The 25873-nt window shown below is 42.0% G+C and overlaps 1 protein-coding gene across 12 annotated transcripts in view; it reads left to right on the top strand.

Moving 5' to 3' along the window:
- Window positions 1–25873, top strand: part of dmxl2 (Dmx-like 2) — a 51628-nt gene that overhangs the window by 9222 nt on the left and 16533 nt on the right. For all 12 annotated transcript variants that reach the window (XM_030046045.1, XM_030046106.1, XM_030046097.1 and 9 more), the window contains exons 4-33: window positions 505–583; window positions 786–930; window positions 3424–3490; window positions 3647–3819; window positions 4980–5160; window positions 5273–5453; window positions 5915–6133; window positions 6226–6497; window positions 8373–8642; window positions 10769–10998; window positions 12838–13040; window positions 13670–13791; window positions 14235–14324; window positions 14429–14537; window positions 14700–14819; window positions 15023–15250; window positions 15816–16093; window positions 17578–17750; window positions 17840–18494; window positions 19034–19363; window positions 19458–19577; window positions 20145–20280; window positions 21061–21171; window positions 21340–21509; window positions 23383–23480; window positions 23563–23728; window positions 24337–24601; window positions 24741–24943; window positions 25142–25537; window positions 25680–25862. In XM_030046045.1, the coding sequence (XP_029901905.1) occupies window positions 505–583; window positions 786–930; window positions 3424–3490; window positions 3647–3819; window positions 4980–5160; window positions 5273–5453; window positions 5915–6133; window positions 6226–6497; window positions 8373–8642; window positions 10769–10998; window positions 12838–13040; window positions 13670–13791; window positions 14235–14324; window positions 14429–14537; window positions 14700–14819; window positions 15023–15250; window positions 15816–16093; window positions 17578–17750; window positions 17840–18494; window positions 19034–19363; window positions 19458–19577; window positions 20145–20280; window positions 21061–21171; window positions 21340–21509; window positions 23383–23480; window positions 23563–23728; window positions 24337–24601; window positions 24741–24943; window positions 25142–25537; window positions 25680–25862 (5973 nt within the window). The remainder of the gene's footprint in view (window positions 1–504; window positions 584–785; window positions 931–3423; window positions 3491–3646; window positions 3820–4979; window positions 5161–5272; window positions 5454–5914; window positions 6134–6225; window positions 6498–8372; window positions 8643–10768; window positions 10999–12837; window positions 13041–13669; window positions 13792–14234; window positions 14325–14428; window positions 14538–14699; window positions 14820–15022; window positions 15251–15815; window positions 16094–17577; window positions 17751–17839; window positions 18495–19033; window positions 19364–19457; window positions 19578–20144; window positions 20281–21060; window positions 21172–21339; window positions 21510–23382; window positions 23481–23562; window positions 23729–24336; window positions 24602–24740; window positions 24944–25141; window positions 25538–25679; window positions 25863–25873) is intronic.

The raw sequence follows: 25873 nt of genomic DNA, 5'->3' as shown, positions 1-25873 counted from the left end.
AGCACAAAAACCAACGTTCCTGTCTATCTTCAAATGAATGGCATGTGTAATGTGAAATTGATTGATTCTACAGGACAAAGAAGCTGAGGACCAGGGGCTGATTGATCAGTGTTTATAAAAAATGTCTTTAAACTCAACCTTCATAAGAGCCTTCTGATTTCTATTGTTTCTTTTGTGGTTATTAATGTAATTCACATTGCCTTGGAATAGATCATGTTTTCATTGCTTTACACATAAGTAGAGATTTCCACACATTTGTAGTATGTGCATATGCACATATATTTAAGTATATTAAGCACCTGTGATGGCGTAAAAGGACCTACCACTAACAACTTTGGTTTTCTCTTTTCCTTGTGCCTGACTCTGTGCATGCCACTATAGAGCAAATGATATTGTTGCTGCAATAAAGTATCCGGTTAGCTTAATCACACTTGAATGTAAATAACATTGCATGTTGTGGTTGTGTATGTATGTTGACCTGCTCTCATGTCCTGTCACTAACAGCAGCTTAACTATCAGTGGCAAAAGACAGGACAGTTCTTCCTTGATGCCATCACCTACAACCTGGCCTGGGACCCACAAGGTACGCCCACGCTTTCTGTGTTTGACTGGCTCACTGACTGTCTGACTAACATAACACCTCTCTGCGTGCGGCTCCTACTCACAGATCCCTTCGGTTTGTTTGGAAAGATATGAGAATTACATAAGAGTCGGAGTGTACATGTAGCTCTGTGTGCTGTAGTAATGAATGTGAGGTGTATAACATAGTGCTCCTGCGTCTTCAGGGAACCGTATCCTAGCAGCAACCGAACGCCTCCAGCTGTGGGCTCCTCCGGTGACAGACTCCCTGATAGAGGAGGAGGAGGGACAGACCACAGATGACAAGCCCCACCCCGTCCTCAATGACTGGAAATGTGTCTGGCAGTGCAAGTAGGTCTCCGAAGTGCTGTTCATTTTCCTTTGTGTACTTGTCACAACTTTTTTTTACATGTTATTACTTTTCTTTTCAATGGACAGAGTCACTTTCATTTTCTTTTTAGAATTACAGCCATGTTTTTTTTTTTTTTTTTTTTACAAGCCCATGCTTGCTAAAAGCAATCAGTATGTCATTGTGTCAACATGATCTTATCAAGACTCAGCAATATTGAAACGTTTCTCACAACAAAAGCAGGGCAGTCTCAAATATGAAAGATGCATGCCTTTGGCAACAGGCAGAGCTATGTGAAACCAAAGTCACAGTTGTGCGTACAAAGGAATGTGGCCCGAGTGGTCGAGTAGGCCTCACCCAGAGTTTCCTTCAGCTGTTTTTTGGCTGGTGAAGTATGCAGATGTTTTTAAAATACTGTTGGCCAAAATATCCAGCAGAAATGAATATGACAAAAAAGTAAATCAGTCAACAGCATAATTAAATGACTATGAAATGACCACAGAAACACTTCAAAACACTCATGGAACATAATCCTGTTCTGAGGATTTCACCTGAAGGCCAAACAGCAGCAACATGGGTCCACGTTTTAGCCCTATTTACATCATTATCTCCTAGATGTTCTTGTCCGGCACTGCACCGTCACAACAGCAGCGAGCTATCAGAAATATTAATGTATTATAAATAGCCAACATCGGACATTTTCATTATGCGTTTAGTGTTTAGGTGTTACACATATAGCGACATTTAGTCAATAAATATATCAGACAGTTAAGGCTGATATTTTGCTCTCTATTCTGCCATGGCAGCACGACGTGAGTGTGTTTTAGTTTCTTGGTTTTCGGTCATTCTTGGTGTAGGTTACTTGAAAACACAAGTCCTTTTTATAGCTGTCAAACTTGCAAGTATTCGTTTATGAGGAACTTACAAGAAGGAAGCAAGACCCTTTGACCAGATCACTGACAACCAAAAAGCCTACAAGAAGAAAAGTTTAGTGTCTTTTGACTTGATACATTGCTTTAAGTTTGTATTGTTTATTGCTATTTAACTTTAATCTATATATTCATATAAATATAAATGTTCTACTTGTGTTGAATCCTGAAATCTTAGTAGCCATCTTAGTGGGCAAAAACTGCCTACTGGAAACTGGGGTCCATCTTCCTGATCTGAATGTGTGATTATAGGTAGGCTCCCTGTGCCCTAAACGCACCACAGGCCACTCATCATGTGTTTGACAGCTTTAGCCTCTATTCCCCCCTCTGTCAAAGTGTCAAGTTAGTGAGGATTGCTCTGACCAAATTTATTACATGTAATTACATGTGATAAATCTTTTGTTTGTCTCTGATAACGACAAGTTTCCAGTCATGAGTTCCATGAGTCATAAAGAAAGTGAAAATGTAATATTTATTGAAGGCAATGATGAACAACCAAAGGTGGCATGCTGGCATTTGTTTAATCACTCTTTTTGCTAGGGCTAGGTTCAATCGAATTGAATTAAATTTGAATCAGTCTTCATCTTCATCAATAACCTGATTATAGATTTATTTAATCCCTGAATCAATCTTTTAATGTTTTGCTCTGAGACTGTAGAGTTACACTATATTATGTTGACTGCTGTAGTGTCAACACAATATATACAAGCGTGTTGGTCATGTTAAATAAAAAGCACATTAATGTAACTGACTTGGGGTAAATTCTTAACATAAACATTACTATTTTCAATAATGCACCAGGTTAGAGGGTTCCTTGTACAATATACAGCATTAGCTCTCTGAGAATCCCATTCATATCCAAGCAGAATTGGTACTTTAACTGAAGTATCCCTAACTGAATTGATACTCAATTGAATTAAATCAGAAAATTAATTGATTTGGAACCTTGTGAATCAGAATTAAACCAATTTGATTCAGGAAATTAGTGGTATACCCAGCCCTACCCTCTGCTTAGAGCAAGATACAGATTTGTTTAGACTCTGTCATTCAGTACCTTGTTCCTGGGTGTCCTGTCCAACCTAAACAATGATATCAATTTTTCCACTGGCTGTTAATGTGTCACAGACTTTGAAATTTCTGAAATGACATCATTGTGACTGGTCAAAATTCACAGATATAAATAGTGATCAGTGTAAACATCATGAAACAGATTTGCACAGTGTATCAAGCTCCATGCTCTGAGTCTGTGTATTGTGTTTGTGAGAAGACTGTCAATTCTAAGTTTAGTGCTGATGACACATATTTAACCTACATGTCAGTGCCTGAGGAAGTCACTTGAATGGGGAAGTGCAAGTGTGAAATTCCCATCAGCAATACATGCACAAACAAGGAACCATACACTGGCAGCTCTGGTGAACTGTTTTCCGAGACAAATAACCTGGGCCTCTGTAACACAGCCTTGATATTGACTTTGTGGTTTTGTGTTTTTTTGTGTGTGTGAGTTGGGGCAGATCCATGGGAAAGTGAAAATAGCTGATGTCTGTGTGTCTGTATTCCATCTCTCAGGACGGCTGCATCTGTTCACATTGCCAAGTGGTCTCCTGATGGCGAGTATTTTGCAACTGTTGGGAAGGTACATGTGCATGTAAACAACCCCCCAAAAAACAAATGTTGTACTAATTTTATGTTAAATTGAAATGCATGATCCCTGATAATGACTGTGTATAATAACTGACTGTTTGCGTGTGTGTGTGTGTTTGCTTGTGTTTGTGTGTGTGTTCATGTGCAGGATGACTGCTTACTCAAAGTGTGGTATCCCACAACGGGCTGGCGCTCTGCAGTGGTGGTGCAGGACCCCTCTGATAAGAAGCCCCCTCCTGTTCACTTCTCCTTTGTTTACCTGGCTCACCCTCGTTCTGTCACTGGCATGTCCTGGAGGAAGACTAGCAAGTTCATGCCCAAGTAAGAACACACGCATGTACACGCATACACACACATACACATTCGCATGTGCACACGCGCGCACACACACACACACACACACACACACACACACGCACGCATAAACACACACAGGGAGGACAAGATGTTTATCAGTTCGCCCTCTTCCACACAGCTTTCGTCTTCTCAAGCAGGACACAGTTTTTTGTCCCAAATAAGGGACAAGGGATCCCACCCATTCTCAGTTTAATCTTTAAAAATACCTAAAAATTTTAAATGATTGATGATGATATTGAATATTTTTTACTGTTGGAGATTCCTCTATAATGCATCCCTTTAGTTGATATGATGGCTTCTGATGGGATTTGAAGCTACAATAAAAATAAAAAAAACTACAGACTTTACTTGCAGTTACAGTGCTGTAAATGTTTCTAAGCTTTGATTCATCTATGTGTAAAAAAAAAGTGTCACTGAACATTTTAGTTGACATATATTGAGCTTGTAAAGCAATCACATCTTGTTAAAAAAGAAGGTGTGCAAAAAGAATGGTATTTATCAAGTCATGTAACTGATACTAAATGGTACGTTAATATTATATGATATGTTTGACATTCTGTGCAAATAACTGGTGTTGAATTACTGTATGCTCTGTATTTTGTATCTGAGTTTCACAGATGTTGTAGGGATCTCCCAGGTTTTACAGGATGGTAACACTAGTGTATTCCTGCAAAAAGTTTGACCGTTGAGGTGTCCACAGAAACTCAGCTCAGTGGTTGTTCACTGTGCAAAGTTTAAGTGACACACCACAGCAGTAACTGCTGAACGGAAAAGATCCTTGATTGCACAACTACATGCACATGATGGTGCAAAAGTATGTCAAATGTTAGTCATGGGTATGCTAGCCCACTTTTCTGACAGTTAGCTAGCTTGCATTGATTGTATAGCAATGATATCTTGATTTATGCTGCTTTACTGATGTCAAAATTCCTTACCAAATTACAGATACAGCATTTAAAAAACTGTAGTTACCAATAACCATAACTTGTATCTTGAAATGTAGTTTCGTCATAACAACATTTTTTTCTCAACAAAATACTGGACGGATTAATAAATAACAAAGTAATCATTAGTAGTAACTCTTCAGTTGTTTACTACAGCACATTGTACTCTTATCCTCCCAGGGGTTCGGTTTGTAATGTGCTGCTGACATCCTGTGAGGACGGTGTGTGTCGGCTGTGGTCAGAGACCCTTCTGCCAGAGGACAGCTTGCTTGGGGGACAGATATCTGAGAACTCACAATCCTTCAGCTCCAGCCTGCCTGGCCTGGCAGGCAATAAGGACAAGATTCAACATGCTCTGGAGGTACACTTACTCTCGGTGGTTTGTGCCAAACCAGAAATCAACTTTATATTCTTGATGAAGTAATAAAAAATAATCTGCTCTCTTTCTGTCCAATCTGTTTTTTTCTGACTAGTCAATCCACCACCTGAAGCATCTGCGCCGAGGGCGGCGACGGTCCTCTGCTCTGGTGGCTCACACTGAGCTGTTGCCCTCTCAGCTGGGCACACAGGACACACACACACACCGCCACATCGCACACCATGCCAATGCCCTGTGTCACTTCCACATCTCAGCCAGTATTAACCCAAACACAGGTATGGTATTGTTTGTTCAAACAAGCTAAGCAGCATTTCAGGCACATCTCTAAGCCCACATGATTATTGACTCTCTCTTTCTCATGCCACAGTCACAGTCATTTTAAGATCAGAGCAATTGGATCTGCTTATTTCATAACATGCTTTTTTTTATGTTAATCAGAATTTGCTAATGAAATGACTTCATCACAAAAACTAGATGGAAAGCTGCCAAAAAAACAGTGCAAACAAATGTTTGTTTAATTTTATGCATGCATAATTAGAGAAAAATTTAACACATAATCATCCTAATTGTAATGCAGCAGAATGATTCAGCAGTAATGGGTGTTGTCACTGGAAATAAATGAACTTACATCAGAGACCAGTGCCTTCAGTGCAGCTATGATTGTAGCCTAAGATTGAAGAATATTTTACTCTGTTTCTTCCTTCATCCATCCATACCTCTTTCCTCCCTCTATCAGATATCCCATCAGTGCTGGCTGACTCTGCAGTGTTCAGCCCAGAGGATGGGACAGGTGGTGGAGGCTTTGTGGTCCACTGGCTCAACAATAAGGACCTCAGCTTCACTTCCTCCATGGATCTCTTCATGCTTCAGCTCCGTAAACTGTCAGAACAGCAGCTGGACCAGACTACTGAGGACCCCCTGGACACAGAGAGCTCCCCCATGAAGTTTGACTTTGGTATGACCCTCAACCACGCCAACACAGGTTTCTTAAAACACTTGAACTTAAAACATCGTAGTGAAAAAGCACATTGTTCTCTTGCTTTTTAGACCTGGATGAGATGTCTGACAAGGCCTCCTCGGAGCACGGTGAGGAGGGCGAACCAGGGGAGCAGGGGAGCACCAAGGCCTCTTCCCCTGGATCCAGCTCCAGCATGCCCCTGCCCTCCATGCTGCTGGAGAGGAAGATGGAGACATTGACCATAGAGTGGAACAAGAGCCCCGACATGCTGTTCACCATCCACCCTTCTGACGGCTCTTTCCTGGTTTGGCATGTCAAGTACTTGGACGAGTATATCCAGGGCATCTTCAGACAGGTTCAGGTGAGCATAAGCTGGCAAATGCAAACATACACCATATGGACAAAAGTATTGAGCCACCTAAACATTACACCTACAGGAGCGTTTATGACATCCCATTCTAAATCTGTAAGCATTAATATGGAGTTGGTCCCCCTTTGCAGCAATAACAGCTTCCACTCTTCTTGGAAGGCTTTCTACAAGATTGTGGAGTGTGTCTGTGGGAATTTTTGCCCATTCATGTTGTACGAGTCATGATGATATTGTACGAGAGGTCATTGCTCGCAATCTCTGTTCTAGTTCATCATAGCATAGAATCGACCATCAGACTGCCAGATAGGCATGATTCATCACTCCACAGAACATGTTCCCATACGCAAATCTGATATATGGCCATATATGAACATATATTTTGAATATTGGGACATATATGTTCACATATTTGGACATATATTTCAGGATATGTGTGCAAATATGTGGTGTAAATATTTGGTCTCTGGCATAAGATAACATATATGTGCATATACTGGATTGCATTATTTATTTTCCACATATATTAAGAACTTTAAGTGTGAATATGTGGCAGATATATTTGTTTAGCACATATATTTCAGGATATGTGTGCAAATATGTAGAGTAAATATTTGGTCTCTGACATAAGGTAACATATGTGCATATACTGGATTACATTATTTATTTTCCACATATATTAAGAACTAAGTGTGAATATGTGGCAGATGTATTTGTTTTGCACATACCTCTGCCACATATTACTTACAGTATATATATATATATATACACACACACACACACACACACACACACACACACACACACACACACACACACACACACACTTGTGCTTATACAGTGGCAGACCTTACTGTCATTGAGATAAAAGCATTTGTTTGACCACTACTTTTAGGCGACTCTTTCCCAAGCACCACTGTCACTCATGCTGTGTGCTTTATAGAGCCTCGTTTGTGGCACAGGCCACACAAGCCCCAGTGGCACAGTGGATAGTGTCTATATCTGCCATTCAGGAGACCAGGGTTCAACTCCCCACCTGGCCAAGTGCAACAACACTACACAACCTACAAACAGCATAGGGCTGCTGGTTTATCACATGTCCACGCGGTCACAAGTGTGGCAAGCACATTCAAAGGAAAAAAAAATCTCTCTATTTTTCACAACCCAATGTTGGCAAGTATGATTTGGATCCTTAATATGATTAACAGTATATGACTAAGTCATGTATTAACATTTATGCAATAGAAATATATTTGCCATATATGTGGATATCTGGAAAAATATATGGAACATATTTGAAAGTGGCCATTTTTGCTATATTTTAAAATATATTTGTCATATATACCTATATAATTATCATATATGTATGAGACATACATGGACATATATACTTAATATGTAGTTTACATATATGGTCGTATATCAGATTTGCGTATGGGTTTCCACTTCTCCAGAGTCCCGTGGCGGCGTGCTTTACACCTCTCCATCCAACATTTGGCATTGTGCTTGGTGATGCACCTCAGCACTCGACGACCCCACTCTGTAATTCTACATGGTCTGCCACTGTATAAGCACAAGTGTGTGTGTGTGTGTGTGTATATACTTTACACACAGTATATATGGTAGTGTATACTGTTAATATGCTATAAGGTATGTTTGCTAATAGTTCAGTCACCAGCATTGAATAGGAAGCCCTCTATGTTCACCATAGAGGGAATGAAGGCTGCTGATCAACTAGAGAGCTTAGATCACATTCATATAAATTGCTAATGAATCAGGTCTGTATTGCACTGTGTGAGTGGACACATTCTGTACTTGTTCTTCCAGTGGTTAATTTTTTATTTTTTTCCTCTCTCACTCCCTTTCCAGGTGTCCTTCTCCTCTCGTATTCCAGTAGCGTTTCCTACAGGCGATGCCAACTCACTGAGTAAAAACATTCTGATGTACGCCTGCACTTTGACTGAAGGGGAGAGTCCCGGGGCCGGGGAGCAGGGGAGGGGGGCCCACCGTGTTGCCCATTCTGCCTCAGCCTCTGCTGGTCTGGGTTCGCCTGCCCTGGGACCCTCTCTCACCCCCTACCCTGGCATCGGTCCTGCCGTCATGATGGTCTCCAAGCATGTTGATGGATCTCTTAACCAGGTGACAGATTGCTTGAAAAAAGGGCTACTTCTTAATGTAAATTGCCACTTTTTGAGGAGACTGGCCCTCAGTCAACTTACTTATTATTGTGAGAATGCCAGAATCATCCATGTATCCCTGAGAGATCATTTGCTCTGGTACACCATACGTAACTTTGCAAGTGTGTCATTCACTTTCTGTGAGAGGAGGGTGATAAGCGCACTATCTGGGAGCTCTGCTGTGGTGCAGTGGCGAGTGAAGTGCGATCTCGTGAAATTTGTTAAGCACTGGCACACAGGCACATGCAGACCAGTGGTAAGTTTCTACAGAGTTGAGATCAGCTCAGCTTTGGAGTGTTTGTTGCAGTGTTGTTGCATCACATATAAGATGGAAGAAAATCAGATTTTGGCTGTTTGATCTTAAGGATTAGCACAATGTCACAGTCAACTCTAAACAGAAACAAAGAGACATTCTCCCTGTAAGAATGTGAGTGCCAGAGGTGGTATCACTGGTGAATATATATTATTAAAGTTCATAATATATCAGAGCTTTTTATTTTTTCTTTTGTACTGTAGTTAGACAAGAGTTGTGAGTTCAGATATTTGAGGAAGGATCTGGCGATGATCTGTGATAGTTTTTTTTTTATTTTATTTTATTTCTGTGATTTCATGTGTGTGGTTGTGACAGCAGGACACCTAGCACATGTGATGCACAGTGAAAGTAGTATCTAGGCAACTAAAGTGAATTTTGCTTCTTTTGTTTTAGACAAGTGAAGATATTAATTCTTGTGCACAACGAAGGCAATATGGCAATTTTGGCTGATTTTTGTGTACCATGTATTCGGGCCTTAAGATGACTTGCTTTGAGGGAATAAAATTGATTAAAGTTTTGTTAATGGTCAATGCTGGCAGTAACTTTGTTTGTACAGTTATTGCAGTACAGATACTACTACAACAGTAAGTAACACATTAGTCAAATAAAAATCAACTTACTTCTGTTACTTGAATATGGGACTTTATTGGAGTTATGACAAATTTAACACATCAAAAATCACATCAAACAAGGAATCAAAATTACTGCATATGAATGGCTTGCGTTTATATGGTCTAGTGCAGCAGGTTGGATTATTAAAATGCTGAGGAAACAGGTGGAAAGTGCTGAGGAGACGGAGGTGGGCAGGTTATCAAGGAGATCATCCAGAAACCTGGAAAATCAACTGTGTCTTCCCTATCAAGCTGTTAGTTTTTGAAAGATATGGATTCTCAGCAGGGAAGAATAATTTATGAGATGAGGTGAGTCTGCCTCCTGTCTGCTGAAGGTAACAAGCACTTTCATTTCAAACAGCCTGTAGTCCATACAGTAAAAAAAAAAAAAAAACTACTCACCACTTTCGATTGCAACTTCATAAACTGAACACGCTTCCAAGTGCTACTGACACTGCTGTGACTGGCACTTATAATGGGTACAATGACAGATAAAATTTGACCATTTTCTTGTCCACAGTAACACTAAAACAGTATAGCTATATTTGCATTAATAAGAGAATTGAAGCAGATATTTAGAAATAATGCATAAGTTATTTTCCCTAGTAACCAATTACTTTTATGTTCATTCATTTCTAAAGTAATTCAGTTACTTTTGAGAGAAATAATAGTAACTGTGACTAATCAATAATTTTCAGTAATTTGCACATTAGTAATTTGCACAAGAATCTAAAGATCATTAATACTGTAAACAGTCTTTAGATTTTTAGAACTGATTATTTATTTTTCAAACAAAATATTGCTAACATCAATAAAGCTGATGTAAGCAGGTTTAATTTCTCATTTCTTCACTTTTTAGATAATGTCAGTCAACGTTCTGTTGCTCAACAGTGCTTGCTAATGAGTTAGTATGGAGCGCCTGAGCAAAGGATGCACTAGGGACACATGAATGTTTTTATTGTATACTGTATGTCCCCATCACATAATGAGAAAATATGACCAATGGGCCAATATCCTCAAAGCATGATGCATTCCTTTAATCCTCCTTAAGCCCATGAAACGTCAGACTAGTACTACTATTTATAACCACACGACTGAATTTAAGTGTTCCTTGCTATCTTCACATCCCTCAGTGAAGTTAATGTCGGCTCCTTCTGTCTCCAGTGGGCAGTGACTTTCGCTGAGCGCTCTGCCTTCTCCAACGTACTGACCGTGTCTCACAAGTTCCGGTACTGTGGCCACCGCTTCCATCTGAACGACCAAGCCTGCCACACAGTGCTGCCGCTGCTGCTCACATCCTCTCACCATAACGCCCTGCTCACCCCTCCCTCAGCTCCAGGCAGCCTGGAAGGAGAACAGCTGCCTTCCCTGCCCCCACCAAAAGCGCTTTCCAGGTATGGAATTGATACTATACTCCATGAGAAAAAGAAAATGGTGCAGTTTTATTTAGGAAATGGCAGGACCACATCCTCTACTTTGAGCACTGCAGTGCGAGCAGGCTGGGAAGTTGACATTGTCAGACTTCTCTCAAAACAAATCACTTGTATTGTCACATACAATTGGTTATCAGTGTCATATGATGGGTTGTATGCTTTATGTCAGTCTGTCACATGTTCCCTTGTTAGGGCCCTCGCCTCTCTGGAAGAGGGCCCTATTGTATTTGTCCCGTTTCTTTCTTATTAGGGCCCGAGCTCTGTCCCAGTGCGAAGCCCTATTGTATTTGTACCGTTTCTTTCTTATTATACTTACGTGTCATTCGACCTTAATTTGACCCCCTAAACATGCTCAAAAACTCACCAAATTCAGCACGCACACCAGGTCTGGCGAAAAATTCGATAAAATCAAAAATCGGAACCCCCCGGAGCAAAAATGGGCTCGGTAGCGCCACCTAGGGACGCAAAGGCAGCCCCTGCGGCCCACAGGAATGTGATAGAAAGACCAAACCAGCGCCGAAACGTAGATCTCATCAAGCCCGACATTTTTCGTGCTCGTGCCCCCCACCTAAAACCAACAGGAAGTCCGCAATTTGCATTTGAAAGTCACGTTTTCGCCCAAATTTTCGCTTTGCATAAAATCTATAACCTCCCAGGGTGTTAATTTTATCGGCTTGATAATTTAATAGATGACAGAGGACATAGTGCTTAACAAAAGTTCTGAAGGAATACGTTAGGATTTCAGAAGGACGCAAAGTCTGAGTGTCCACAAACAACGCCTCCACTTTTTCCCATGGACCCTGGTGTGCCTGCTGTGAATAAACAGGCATTTGCCCTGACAATGGGCACTAATTAGGCCCCTGGTGACAACAGTACAAGTCTGACAGCTTTCAAACCTATGCCGATGGAAAGAGGACGCATATTCCTACGAAACTATATATCATAGTGTGGATTGGAAAAAGTTTGTGGCCACTGAAGAGTTGTTCAACAGGTTTGGACTCTGGTTTCTCTGCTCTGCACTGTTCTCCCTCCCCTCCTCCACTCCTCTGACTCAAAGTAGCTGCCTGCAGCCTTCTCCCAATGCACACTCATTGGGAAGGAGCAGTAACAACTCTGTGTGTGTGTTTGTGTGTGTGTGTGTGTGTGTGTGTGTGTGTGCTTAATGCCAAAGCCACCGGGCACAAGTGGGCACGCGGCAGCACGGGTGCGAGGGCCCGTCCAACGCTGCTTGCAGCTTTAATTTCTAGTTGTTTCTGGGATTGACTTTCCTTAATTTGTTTGCTTTGGTTGGCTTGTCATACCTCCAAAATACTATGTCATTCTGTATTTCACATGTCCTCAAATATCATTGTGACAAATCTTTTTTTTCAGTTCATATGGGGAAAAAAACTAATAAGCTCATGAAGGTGGAATGTGTGTTTTGTTTGAAATAAAACTTTTTTTTTTTTTTTGGCAATATGCTGAGTGTGGACCTTCCAGTTTTCAGCCTGACACAATTTTCATCAAGCAGCTCACCTCCTGCCCTTGATGCAATTGATTGAATGCATCATGAGTGTCAGAGTATACAGACTGGTGCTTGTATTGCCATGTTGAACAGTTCAGGGATGCTCCAATTCTGCTGTTGCTCTCAGTCTACTGGAACCTTTAGACAGAGGAACTCGGCAAAGAGGAGATGAACTGATGCCTTCCCTGGAATTTCTGTCTATGCAAACACAGCTGACAGTGCTTTCAAGAGATGCAGTTATTTTGACCCCTGGTGGAGATGTGACTTCTAATCCAGCATTATTTTTGCATTTCTAGGAAACAACTTCGTAATGCAGCTACAAGGACTTTCCACGACCCTAACGCCATCTACAGCGAGCTGATCCTATGGAGGGTGGACCACATTGGACCCCTGTCCTGCACTGGAGGGGTCTCTGAACTGGCCCGCATCAACTCTCTGCACACCTCTGCCTTTAGCAATGTGGCTTGGCTTCCCACGCTAGTACCCAGCTCTGTACTTGGTAAACACACATATACACTGTGGTCATGGAAACCACATCTTTTTGTTACGGATGTAATGTTTAACCTCAGTGCTTTATGACAGTGACAAATGCAGGAATATTCTTGCAAAGGGTAAATAATTGTCAAGAGGTTGATTTTGAAGCAAAGTGTCATTTCTGTTGAATTGCCCCAGCTTTTGCTCCAAGTCCTGTTATCTTGGGATATTATATAAGCAAACCTACTTAGTCACTTAGGTAAATCTTATTTTGTAACAGAACAAGTCGCTGCTGTGACATTTTTCCCCCAGGAGCAAGTGCTCAAAAAATGTAGTAACACTAGAAAGAATTTCAAGATTATGTGTTAAAAAAAAAAAAAAAAAAAAGCTGATTCATCTCTTATTAAGTTGCATAAGTGCTTTTTTCTCTATTTTATTATTTGTTTCAGTAATTTATTTTTAGGTGGACAGTGGTTACACTGTAGAGCCCCACAAAGTCCCTTGAAACATATTTATTGGCATGCTCTGAAAGATACAAATCTACAAAACAGCTATAGTATGATATTTGACTCACTAGATGATAGGACAACACTTTGCTAATAAATTAATGCAAATAAATACATTTTTTATGACCCGATATGTTATGTTCTTTAGGAACCTACTGTAACAGTGCCAGTGCCTGTTTTGTGGCATCAGATGGCAAAAACCTGCGTCTCTATCAAGCTGTGGTTGATGCCAGAAAACTTCTGGATGAGCTGTCAGATCCTGAGACATCGGTAAGAGCACACATGTACACATACCCACACATACACACATTATAAAGGAACAGGGAACAAGCTGCTCATTGAGATGTGATCATTTTTGGTTTTTGCTCTTCTCATTTACCGCAGCACTAATTGGATCTTATTTATTTTGGGAGAGCTACTGTATAGAAGCCTGACGTGGAAGTTAGTGAAGAGAGCAGCAGTGTTATTGGGGATGGCCAGTGTACACCCCTTAAGATAGATAGAATTAGAATTAGACTTACAACACCTCCACTGTGCTCACCATTATATTCTAATATCTGATCAACCCACTCACCCACACTACTCTGTACCCACACTCAGATTCATAGCTAGTTCATAATATTATGTCCAGTAATTTCTAACCTTACCATTGGTATCAGCAGAAGTAGGCTAAATGGATACCTGATCCATTTTGTATCTGTGTGCCTGTGTAGAAATTGGTGGGTGAGGTGTTCAACATTGTCAGCCAGCAGTCTACTGCCAGACCTGGATGTATCATAGAGTTGGATGTCATCACCAACCAGGTTAGTAGCTGCTTTGTCAAGCACCTCAGATCAACCCTGAAATGAAACCCAGAAATCTTCTTACAAATGGATACTTGTCCAATGCCACTTCTCTTTCTATCCAGTGTGGCGCCAACACCCAGTTGCTACATGTGTTCCAAGAGGACTTCATTCTAGGTTATAAGCCACATGAAGAGCCGGACGCGTACATGCCTGCTTTCCCCACCGCTGAAGGTAGAGTACACTTCTCTATTAACACTGTGTCTCGTACTGTTTCCTTTTACTTTGTGCAGTGTGAGGACGAATGAGTGAATCTTGGAGGTTTGGCATTTTTGAAAGCGTAATTGGATCCTGATGCAATTACAAGAGAGTGGGGATGTGTTTGTCCACCTCTAGATTACCACCCTGCTCCATTCTCTGAGAAATTCTTCTTGGTGGTGATAGAGAAAGATCTCAACAGGAACTCTGTCCTGCAGATGTGGCATCTGCATCTCAAGTCTGTCCAGGCCTGTATGGGTGAGTTTAGGCTACTTAAGGATGACCAGTTATGCTCATAGTTAGAGGTTTTTTGGGCATTAGCCTAGCACATGGTTAAAAGGAGCACAAACAGCCTTTGTTCAGTGTTAGACTTGAAAGTGTAAATTAATCATCCTTATCTACATCAAGCTTTCTCTTTTTAGCTGCAGCCTGACTATAATGTTCTGTTACTCTGTGTCTAGATGAACCGGTCCCAGATTACAGTTTCCAGAGCCAGCTGATGGTTCCTAGTCAGGTGATGAATGCAGACTCCTCACCGGAGAGCTCACCTATCAGCCCTTTGCCGAGGTCAGCCTCTACAGCTAACCTGCAGTCAGCCAGCAAGCTCATCCTCAGCTCCAAGCTGGTGTACAGCAAAAGGTTGGACCTACCTCATGGGGTAGAGGTCACCAGGGCCACGCCCTCTGCAGGTAGGGTAGTCACACAGTGTTTGCACACCCATACCATCAGGCTATTACCTGATTAAAGATGTAACATTTTAAAACACGAGTACATAATTGACAATGTATTTGTGGTATTTTCATATAATTACCACAATCAAATGAGACTTTTCATTTGATATAAAGAGGCTACCTACTGTCTTGACCGCAGTGTTATTTGTGCTAGCGTTTGCCAACAGTACAACTTCATTTCCCTTAAAACTTAGTTATTCCTGTTGCAGAGTCACTTTTCTCGTGTTTGTTTCCTCCTTCTTCTCTCTTTACTATAGAGGATAAACATGCTGGAAGTGATTTTATTTATTTATTTACTCACTTACTTACTTACTTACTTACTTACTTACTTACTTAGGTAGGTAGTTAGTTAAATAAGCCGGTGCCACACATTGCCCCTTTAAGAACAATAAATGACTTTTTTAATATGATTAACTGACATAACAAGTGGCCCTTAACAAGGGGCCCAATACCTGTAACAGTGCTGACTACATGAAGGAGTTTTCTCTGTGCTCCTGTCTTCACCTCTCTCTCCTTGCTGTAGGACATCTGAGTTCCTCCTCCATCTACCCGGTGTGTCTGGCTCCATATCTGATCGTCACTACCTGCTCTGACTCTCGTGTGCGGTTTTGGCGCTGTGCTGTGGAGGGCGAGGAGACGGACAGCGAGGATAACCGAGTCTATCGCTGGGAGCCTTGGGCCCTGCTGAATGAGGAGGAGGACAACAACAGCGCTGTGTGTGTGTCGGGACGTCCTGTAGCAGTGTCCTGCTCCTACACTGGCCGGCTGGCCGTGGCCTTTAAACAGCCACGACAAGGACAGGTGGGAGACCAGTGATGAATGATGAATGAAAATATTTTGGGCTTACTGCTTTGCAACTGACTATGGGAGGGTACACATCAAGTCCAAGCCTGTGCAGAATGTGGAGCTGGATGGAGTTTAATTGAAACTGAGTTGAGATCTTTGAATTCATCAGGGATTTTGTGGTTGGTTTCATATTTCTAGAAACTTTCATTGTCTCACATGCATTGTAAAATAAGTCCTAGTTAGGAAAGTATGTAATTGCTTAGGTTCAATTAAACCTACATTAGTCTCCTGGGATAAAATCTAGGGCCTCTAGTTTGTTCTTCAGTTGTGTCTGTGGATATATTGCAGCGTGTTATTGGCTGCCTGCCCTGCTTGTGGGTGACATAAACGGAGCAGACGATGATGCTGCTAAACTCTCACGGTAGATAAAATGGTCTTGGACGCACTAAGGACTTTGTACAACTGGGGTTGTATGCAGTCTCTCTCAGTTTAGTTCCTGCACCACATTGCAAGAGCATAGTAGACAGTAGTAGACACAATTCCCAGCTCAACCATTAAACTAAGGACCCCCTCGAAAATGAGATGGTGCATCTCAATGGGCTATCCTTGAAATAAAGAATAAAGAATAAAGAACTGGGTTAGGGTTAGGAGCCAAGATCCATTGAAAACCATTAGGCAAGACACATGGTGTTTGTGGTATGTTCTGGGTAAGAGTCAGAGTTCATCTCACAGGGTTCCTACACTGTTTGGAAAATTTTAAAAAGTATGGAATATGATTTTCATAATTTTAAGGTCTGGATAAGCATGGAAAAAGTATGGGAAAAAAGTTGAGTCTCCAAACTGTTGCATGTATTTGCAGTTTTCTAAAAAGACCACTTGAAGTGGTCACCCTCAGCACTGAATTCACAGTTGATAATAGCATAGATACTGGATGTGACCTATACAGTTGGAGAATATTAAGATGCATTATTGTATGTAGTCAGAAATGTTACATAGTCTGAAGAAATCAACCCATTCCCATGTCTGCAAAAGTCTTGAATTTGAAAAGGAAAATGCGTAGGAACCATGTTCTCAGGTGTTGCAAAGTACAAATGACAGCAGCAGTGGTGTGATGTTGCTCAAAAAAGTCTGTGGAAGATGAGGCACTGGTGGGGTATCGTGGGCGCTATGTTCATATCAACAGGTGCATACACTGCTGTAGATTTAGCAAAAGATTTAAAACAACAAATAATCCTATGAAAGATAGTATAAACTAGGGACAATCTCAGGTCAAACAGCAAAGCAAACAAGCAGGAAGTAGCGCCTACATAGCAGCGTCAATGAGCTTCTTGTTCAACTTGTTATATAACTTTTTACTGTGCAGCAAAGAATTTTATTGAGCTCACATTACTTTGTCTTGTATTCATGCACTGGCCTTTTTTTCTGTGTCTCAGTGCACCATTTATTTTCTAAACCATAAGGTCTGGCATGTTTTATCAAAGTGCATGTGTTTTCCTCAGCCACTGGGGTCTGGAGGAGATTTCGCAATGCATGTGTCCATCTACGAGTGTGAGTCTACTGGGGGATCAGAGTGGGTGTTAGAGCAAACCCTCCACCTAGATGACTTCACCAGACCTTCTACAACCCTGGATCCACGAGTCAGCGTTGACTCCAATCTCTTTGTCTACAGCAGGTTAGGAGACCACTAAAGCATGTCTGTGTTTGTGTTTTTGTATGTGTGAGTCACTGTGTAACAAGGCGTGTTTCCTTCCTCCATGTCAGATCTGATCTGTACATGACCAGAGACCACAGCTCCCCCAACATCAAGCACTATGTCCACCTAGACTGGCTCTCCAAGGAGGATGGATCCCACATCCTCACCGTTGGGGTTGGATCCAATATCCTCATGTATGGCCGCATCTCTGGCATGGTTAATGAGCAGACCAGCAGCAAGGAGGGGGTGGCGGTCATCACCCTTCCTCTAGGGGGCAGCATCAAACAGGGGATCCGCTCTCGCTGGATCCTGCTCCGTTCCATAGACCTGGTGTCCTCTGTGGACGGTACACCCTCCCTACCAGTCTCCCTGTCCTGGGTAAGGGACGGCATCCTGGTAGTGGGCATGGACTGTGAGATGCACGTGTATGCCCAGTGGCGCCAGGACAAGAAGCCTGGAGATGGAGACAATGCCAGCTTGTCATCTGCTGACAACATCACAGGGAGTCAGACCGCAGCGTCCTCCACTGTCTTTGAAGGGAGACCCCGGTCAAAGAGTGTGTTTGAAGGGACAGCTGGTGTGGATGAGGCGCTCCGTGCCCCGGCAGGATTGCAGGAGGGGGGACTGTTTGAAGCAGCTCACTCCCTGTCCCCCACTCTGCCACAGTATCATCCCACCCAGTTGCTAGAACTCATGGACCTTGGCAAGGTTCGACGTGCCAAGGTGGGTCTATTTCTGCTCCAACCAGTGACTCATAAAATTGAAAGAAATTAATACATTTCAGTATTTATTTATTTAAGTATTACAACTTTGCATTTTCATTAAATCCATAAAGCTATTATTGAGAGTATTCGGTGGGTTCATTTTTATTTGATGAGACTCATCCAAAAGCCAGTGGCACTGATACCTCCCATTCTCTAAACTAGGTCATGTTGTCAGAGTACAGGTTCAAATATGATGAGACAAAAACTGATTGATTTCTTCAGCTATCACTTAACTGAACAGGCTCAGGAACAGGAAAATATTTGGGGCCACTAAATCAATATCTCTGTCTTTATTAGCACACCTTACAATAACTATTCCATATGTATCTATGCATTTAATTGATATATAATAACTGTGGATGATTTCTAAAGTGCTAAAGGACCTGATGTTGTGGCTGTTGACCGTAATTGTGTGTGCACTCTAAATTTGTTTCACTGAGGACATAAAAGTTATTTAATCTACATATTTTCATGGTCCATTGACTTTGCATCCATCAGGCCATCCTTTCCCATCTGGTAAAGTGCATTGCTGGAGAGGTTGCTGTCGTGAGGGATGTGGAGGCAGGGGAGGGTGGCACTAGGAGGCATCTGTCCAGGACCATCAGTGTGACTGGCAGTACTGCCAAAGACACCATCGTGGCTGGCCGTGACGGAGGCAGGGACTACACAGAGATAAACTCCATCCCTCCCCTGCCTCTCTATGCTCTCCTGTCGGCTGACCTAGACACATCCTACAAGGGAGTGGAGGAGGCTGCCAAGGGAACCAAGGTTGCTGAGGGTGAAGGGGCCCAGAAGAGCACAGAGGACCAGTATGCTGACCTCTTCCAGGTAGGTTGAGGTTGAGGGTTCTGGCCTTGTTCGTTAAATTTGTTAAATCTGCTGTCCCACTGATAGTTTAACATCCACTGTCCTTCATTAACAGGTGCAGGCAGTGACCACCGATGATTTTGTGAGCTTTGCCAGTGAAAAGCCAGAGAAGAAGTCTCGAGTCATCAACCTATCTCAGTATGGTCCTACCTATTTTGGTCCAGAGCACGCACAGGTACTGCTGGATGCTTCACATGAAAAACTTGTCACAGTGCAGGTTATTCATATATAGTGCAGGCAGGATGCAGAAATATTTAATTTTCATTCTTCAGTTGCGTCAGAATCTTTTTGCTCTTGTAATGGTTGTCAACATGTCTAGGTATTTTTGCTGGACCCTGGGAGAGGCCGACCCTAGAAATCTGAATGTGCTTCTGTCCCTTGCATTATGGAAATCTGTGGTCATATGATCAGGGTCTGGCATTAAACCAGGTGCAGCCTGTTCCAGTTCAGTTTCAAAACAGCAATCGGGCTATTACTCATTTTAGCATGATGAGGACTCTTTCTAGGTATGGCATTTTTACATCCTAGGACTCCACTCTCTATCCAGATGTTTTGAACGCCTACTTTAGCTTGTTAATGTGGTAATACATTAGAAAGCACGCATTTATGAAAAATAACTTTTCCATCATATATAAATACAGATGTTCTAACAGATGTTCTCCTTTGTCCTTCCCTGTTTCTTTCCTATCATTTCCCTTCTTCTGTTCCTCTCCTTCTCTCCCCCTTCCCTCTGACTGTCCAGGTATTGTCCAGTCACCTGATGCACTCCAGTCTCCCAGGGTTGACCAGGCTAGAACAGATGTTCCTGGTGGCCCTGGCTGATACTGTCGCAACCACCAGCGCTGAGGTCACAAGCTCCACTGACCAGCAGTACACAGGTCTGTTTGTGTTCCCTAATGCTTTATTTGTAGGTGAAACATAGCTTCACCATGTGCTGTCCCTCTCAGTGTGTTTAATAGCACACAGTGCTGATGCTGACCAGCTCCAGGGGCATTATTGTGTAGATGACCCTGCTCTCTGACCTCTGTGGAAAGCAAAACTAAAATCTGTAGCGATCAAAAGATTTTGATATTGTTATTAATATGTAGTTGCAGGTATGTGCAGAATATGCTGGCATCACGTAACTAACCAGTTCAAAGTATTCTGGCATGTTGACCCGCCACTAAGTCTGCAAGTCCATCACTTGTTGCCCTCAGTAAGAGATCATGTTGTATTAAAGACATCTAAAGGTTATAGAAATAAAAGTTAATCATCCTTTTGCCGTGATTATGTGTTCTTGGTTATGATTATTAACATAAACAACAGTGTTTATACTACTGTTCTTAAACTGTATATAAACACACACAGCATGCATTCACCAAAGGCAAAGGCACATAATTATCTTTGTCTTTTTCCTTCAATTTTCCAACCTATTTATTTAGTCTTTTGAGAGGAAGACATTAGCAGATTGTTCCTGTGCTAAGTAAGCACAGTGAGGGTAAGAGGGTTCAGGGACAAGAGACATTTGCTCTCTAATAGAACCATGTGAACTAGAATGACACTGGATTTTTAAAGGGCTTTGCTTTTTGCAGAAATGCCACCATTTCTGTAGAGTGAGCCACTTCACTGTGGAAAGACCACGGAAAGGGTCAAAGCTCCATGCTGTTGTGTTTCTGTAGGTGGTGAAGCTCTCGATGAGTGTGGCCTGAGGTACCTGCTGGCCATGCGTCTCCATACCTGTCTGCTCACCTCTCTGCCGCCCCTTTACCGTATGCAACTGCTCCACCAAGGTAAAACATACCAAATGTCATACAAGCACTGAAGTGATCTATGACACAAAAACATTCTGTATAACCAAAAATCACATTTTGTCAGATTTTGTGATTGAGAAATTCAGATTGTGAGTTTACTACACTCTGTACATCTTGTGTTTCTCTGTCTGTGTGTCTCTGTGGCAGGCCTGTCAACGTGCCACTTTGCGTGGGCCTTCCATTCGGAGGCTGAGGAGGAGATGCTGAACATGATCCCAGCCATGCAGAGAGGAGACCCCCAGTGGTCTGAGCTCAGGGCCGTAGGAGTGGGCTGGTGGATACGCAACATCAACACACTGCGCAAGATGGTGGAGAAGGTACCACGACAAGCTTAGAGCAGGCCCATATTAGACTAATCAAAGATGTATTTACTGTATGTGAATGCTGCGAAAACTGGAACCTGCTTCTCCATCTGCTGCATACATGTCATCACTTCATTTGAATTGTTGGCAGGTTCTTAAATTCAGCAGTAAGCCACAATAGGCCATGCAGTAAAGCAGTAGTATACTAGACCAAAGTCAAATTTGCAGAAAATGAAATCACAGCTATACATATGAATGTATGTGTGTACAAATACTGTGGCTTTTTTATTTTTTGTTTATTTAGATTAGATTAAGATTGGACAGGCAGTGTAACCTAAGGAAACCACACATAACAATGACAACAGTAACAGTGGCTGTAGTGAAACAGTGGCTGAGGTAATCTGAGATTTTTAGAAGCCATTTTGTCAGTCATAAAGGTCAAAATATCCTCCAACAAGCTCAGCAAGCCGAGACTTGAATTAATTCATTTTGAAAGAGTAGACCTGGAGATCTTGTAAACAAATGCATTCGACTGGAAAAGGAAACGAGTTATGCTTTTCCACACAGCAACATAGTCGGTTGTGATATTTTAGAGCAGTATCATATGGTTGTGCACTGTGATGAAATTGAATAGTTCAGCCAGCAAGTCTGTGCTGACTGCAGAGTCCATCTGTGTCATTTTGTTCGTACAAACCAACTGAAATCATGTCTGCAGCAAATAGGGCTGGGCAGTAATTCAATATTATTGTAAATCGTCTTAAGTGGAATATATATATATATATATATATATATATATATATAAAATGATGATATTATGATACTGTGATTGGAAATGATGTTGTCTAAATTGATAATAACAAGCAAATTGCATTGAAAAACAGTGAGCTATGAAAAGCTTTGATATATTTAAATGTGTAGTTACTTAGACATCCTGGTTTGCTGCAGTTGTCAGAGGAAAATATGAAAGGTGATAAATAATCTCAGCCTACTGCTAAGAGCTACACTTCACCCCTTAGATGATTTCAAAGCATCAAAGCTAACTTCTCAATCACTAGCTCTTTTGTGGTGATCACTGACTGGTTCTTGAATGAAAGTCAGTGTACTGATATCTATTCATCAAGGGACATTAATAGAAAATATTTAATATTACATTTTATCATGCAGTTCAAACAGATGAAGTTCATTTTATTTAACATGATATTTTCCATATGTAGTTGACTATTTTTACGTGCAAGCCATGAGATGTACACCATGTTTTGAAATATAAAAAATTTCAAGATTACCATGAGATTGAGTTCAGTCATATCATCCAGTTGTAGAACTATGTATGTATGCCGTGATCTTCATAGTAAATGGTAAATGGACTGCAGTTCTATAGCGCTTTTCTGGTCTACTGACCACTCACAGGGCCTTACAGTGTTTGCTTCACATTCACCCATTCACACTCTGATGGCAGAGGCTACCATCAGGAGCAGTTCAGTGTTCAGTTCAGTTCAGTGTCTTGCTCAAGGACACTTGGACACACTCTCTAGAAGAGCTGGGGATCAAACCAGGAACCCTCCATTTACCAGACAACCGCTCACCTCCTGAGCTACGTTGCCCCATAGTGGTTTTAAGTTAACTAAGAACTGTGATAGAATCGACTTCAGGTTAGAGCATATAATAATAATTATTATGTTATTCCTCTACCGAGCAGTGTTGGTCTTGAACAGATTGCTAAGCAAGACATTAATACTGGTATGAGTAGTGATTTTCTCTTAGCCATTTTGATATTTAGACAAATCTCTCAGAGATGTTAAATCATCAAGTATTTTGTAAATCATGATCAAGCTACTCACAACTGAAAATTATGCATTGTATAACTTTTATGATATTTGTATGTGATCAGTTAGGTAAAGCTGCGTTCCAGCGACACAACGACCCATTAGATGCAGCTCTGTTCTACCTGGCCATGAAGAAGAAGGCTGTCCTGTGGGGCCTATTCAGGTGGGACACTGTTTCTACATGCAGCAGAAAACATTTGTATTTAGTTGATGTTTCTTTTGACTCTCACACTCTTTACTCTCAGGTCCCAGCATGATGAGAAGATGACTCAGTTTTTCAAGAATAATTTCAGTGAAGACCGTTGGCGCAAGGCAGCTCTGAAAAATGCCTTCTCCCTATTGGGCAAGCAGCGCTTTGAACAGTCCGCTGCCTTCTTTCTATTGGCTGGTTCCCTGAAAGATGCCATAGAGGTGTGCATAACACACATATACATAAACACACACACATTTACACACATCTACACACATTAATTCTCAAACACTCAAATATTCACAGACTATACAAAAGCTTTTAACTGTTGAGTCTATTTCATATTTTCATTGCTGTCACAGCGGAAACTTGGCATAGTCTTGTTATGAGGAAATATCACAGGTGTGAAGTTGTGTCCATGTGAGAAAAAAAAATGATGTTACCACGTCACTAACAGCATGGTTAAGTGTTTCTGAGAGAGCTGGATATTCTCCAGCTCTGAGTCTTTAAATCACATGAGAGAAGTCTAAACCTCATTGATAAGATGCATAAACAGCCTGCATGATTTGCCTTGGCCTGGGTTTGCCACAGGACACACAGTCAAAACAACCTGATAGGCACAAACTGAACTGAGGAGTGAGTTTTGTTTGATGCAGCTCCAATGTGGCAGTTGCAGTGGGAATCACTAGCTGAAAATAGCCCACATTTCTGTGAAACCTTCTGTGGCAGAATTGAGTCAGTGCCAGCTCATATTACTCCATCACCATTCGTTACATTGATGAAATGAGAAATAAAACTCTCCTGTCCTCCACTGTTCCATGGTTTATAGGTGTTGATGGAGAAGATGGAAGATCTCCAGTTAGCAATGATCGTAGCCAGGCTGTATGAGGCTGACTTTGAGAGCTCGTCCACCTGCCAGGGCCTCCTCTATGAGAAGGTTCTGGGCTGTAACAGGGATGGAAGTGGCTACCATTGCTCCAGACTCCACCCTGACCCCTTCCTCCGCAGCATTGCCTTCTGGATAATGAAGGACTATACCCAAGCCCTGGACACATTGCTTGAGCGCATTCCCAAAGAAGATGACGAGAACCCTGGTCAGTTATGTAAATATGTTTAAATAGATATTACAGGACAGCTCACACTGACACCTAAGTTCAGAAGGCGAGAAATCCCAATGAACTGTCATTTTCTCTCTTTCTCCCCCCTTTGCCTTATCATTCTCTATTGTGTTAGATGTGATGGTGAAGTCATGCAACCCTGTGGTGTTCAGTTTCTATAACTACCTGAGGACACACCCCCTCATCATCCGTCGCCACTTCGCCTCCCCAGAAGGCACAGCAACCACTGTGGGCCTCACTGCTGAGAGGAGCAGTGCAGATGAGATCAACCTCATAGAACGCAAGCTCTTCTTCACCACCGCCAATGCACACTTCAAGGTGGGCTCATTTTAAATTGTGACAGTGGGTATCAGCAAAATTGCTACTCGAATGCACACTGTAGTCCACTTCTTCTAATACAGACAGGACCTTTTACATACTTATTCTAATATAGATGTTCCTTTAGTCTGATAAACTGTTAATTTAAAATCAAAAAGCAGTCGGTGGAATGTCTGAATATCAAGTGTTTCTCTGTAGGTGGGCTGTCCAGTCCTGGCCCTGGAGGTGCTTTCCAAGATACCCAAGGTGACCAAGAAATCTGGCTCTTCGCCCCTAAGTAAAGGTTCATCCACGGCCAACGTGGATTCAAACAAGCCCCTACAGAACGGCACCCAGGGAAGCATGGACTGGGGTGCCCCAGCAGCGTCTACGGAGGCCTGGGGAGCCAACGACAGTGCAGCAGGGCTGGACTGGAGCCAGCCTTTGGTCAAGGTGGAGGATGAGGGGCTGCAGCTAGACTGGGGAGATGACAAGGATGATGATGATGAAGAAGATGATGGTGGAGGTCTGACCATGAAGAAACCAGAGGCTGAGTCTAAAGCAGATGAAGGCTCAGGGAGTGGCCACCCTGGGCTGCAGAGAGAGGACTCTCAGGTAGTATTAATGTAGTATAGCTAGAAACCACTAGAACATTTACAAATGCTTACAGTAAAACCAAGTGTGGCCATGTCACCATACATTTCTGAAAGATTAAATCAGCAAAATTGGTTCTTAACTCAGCATTATGTTTTTTCAGGGTGAATCAGAGGTGGATGTGATAGCAGAGCAACTGAAATTCCGTGCATGTCTGAAAATCCTGATGACAGAGCTGCGGACGTTGGCCACTGGCTACGAGGTGGATGGAGGGAAGCTCCGCTTCCAACTCTACAACTGGCTAGAGAAGGAAATAGGAGCCATGCACAAGATCTGCAACTACAAGGTGCATACTAA

This window comes from Myripristis murdjan, chromosome 3 (assembly GCF_902150065.1).
Source record: "Myripristis murdjan chromosome 3, fMyrMur1.1, whole genome shotgun sequence".
Lineage (NCBI taxonomy): Eukaryota > Metazoa > Chordata > Actinopteri > Holocentriformes > Holocentridae > Myripristis > Myripristis murdjan.
This window is presented reverse-complemented; position numbering and strand designations above follow the sequence as displayed.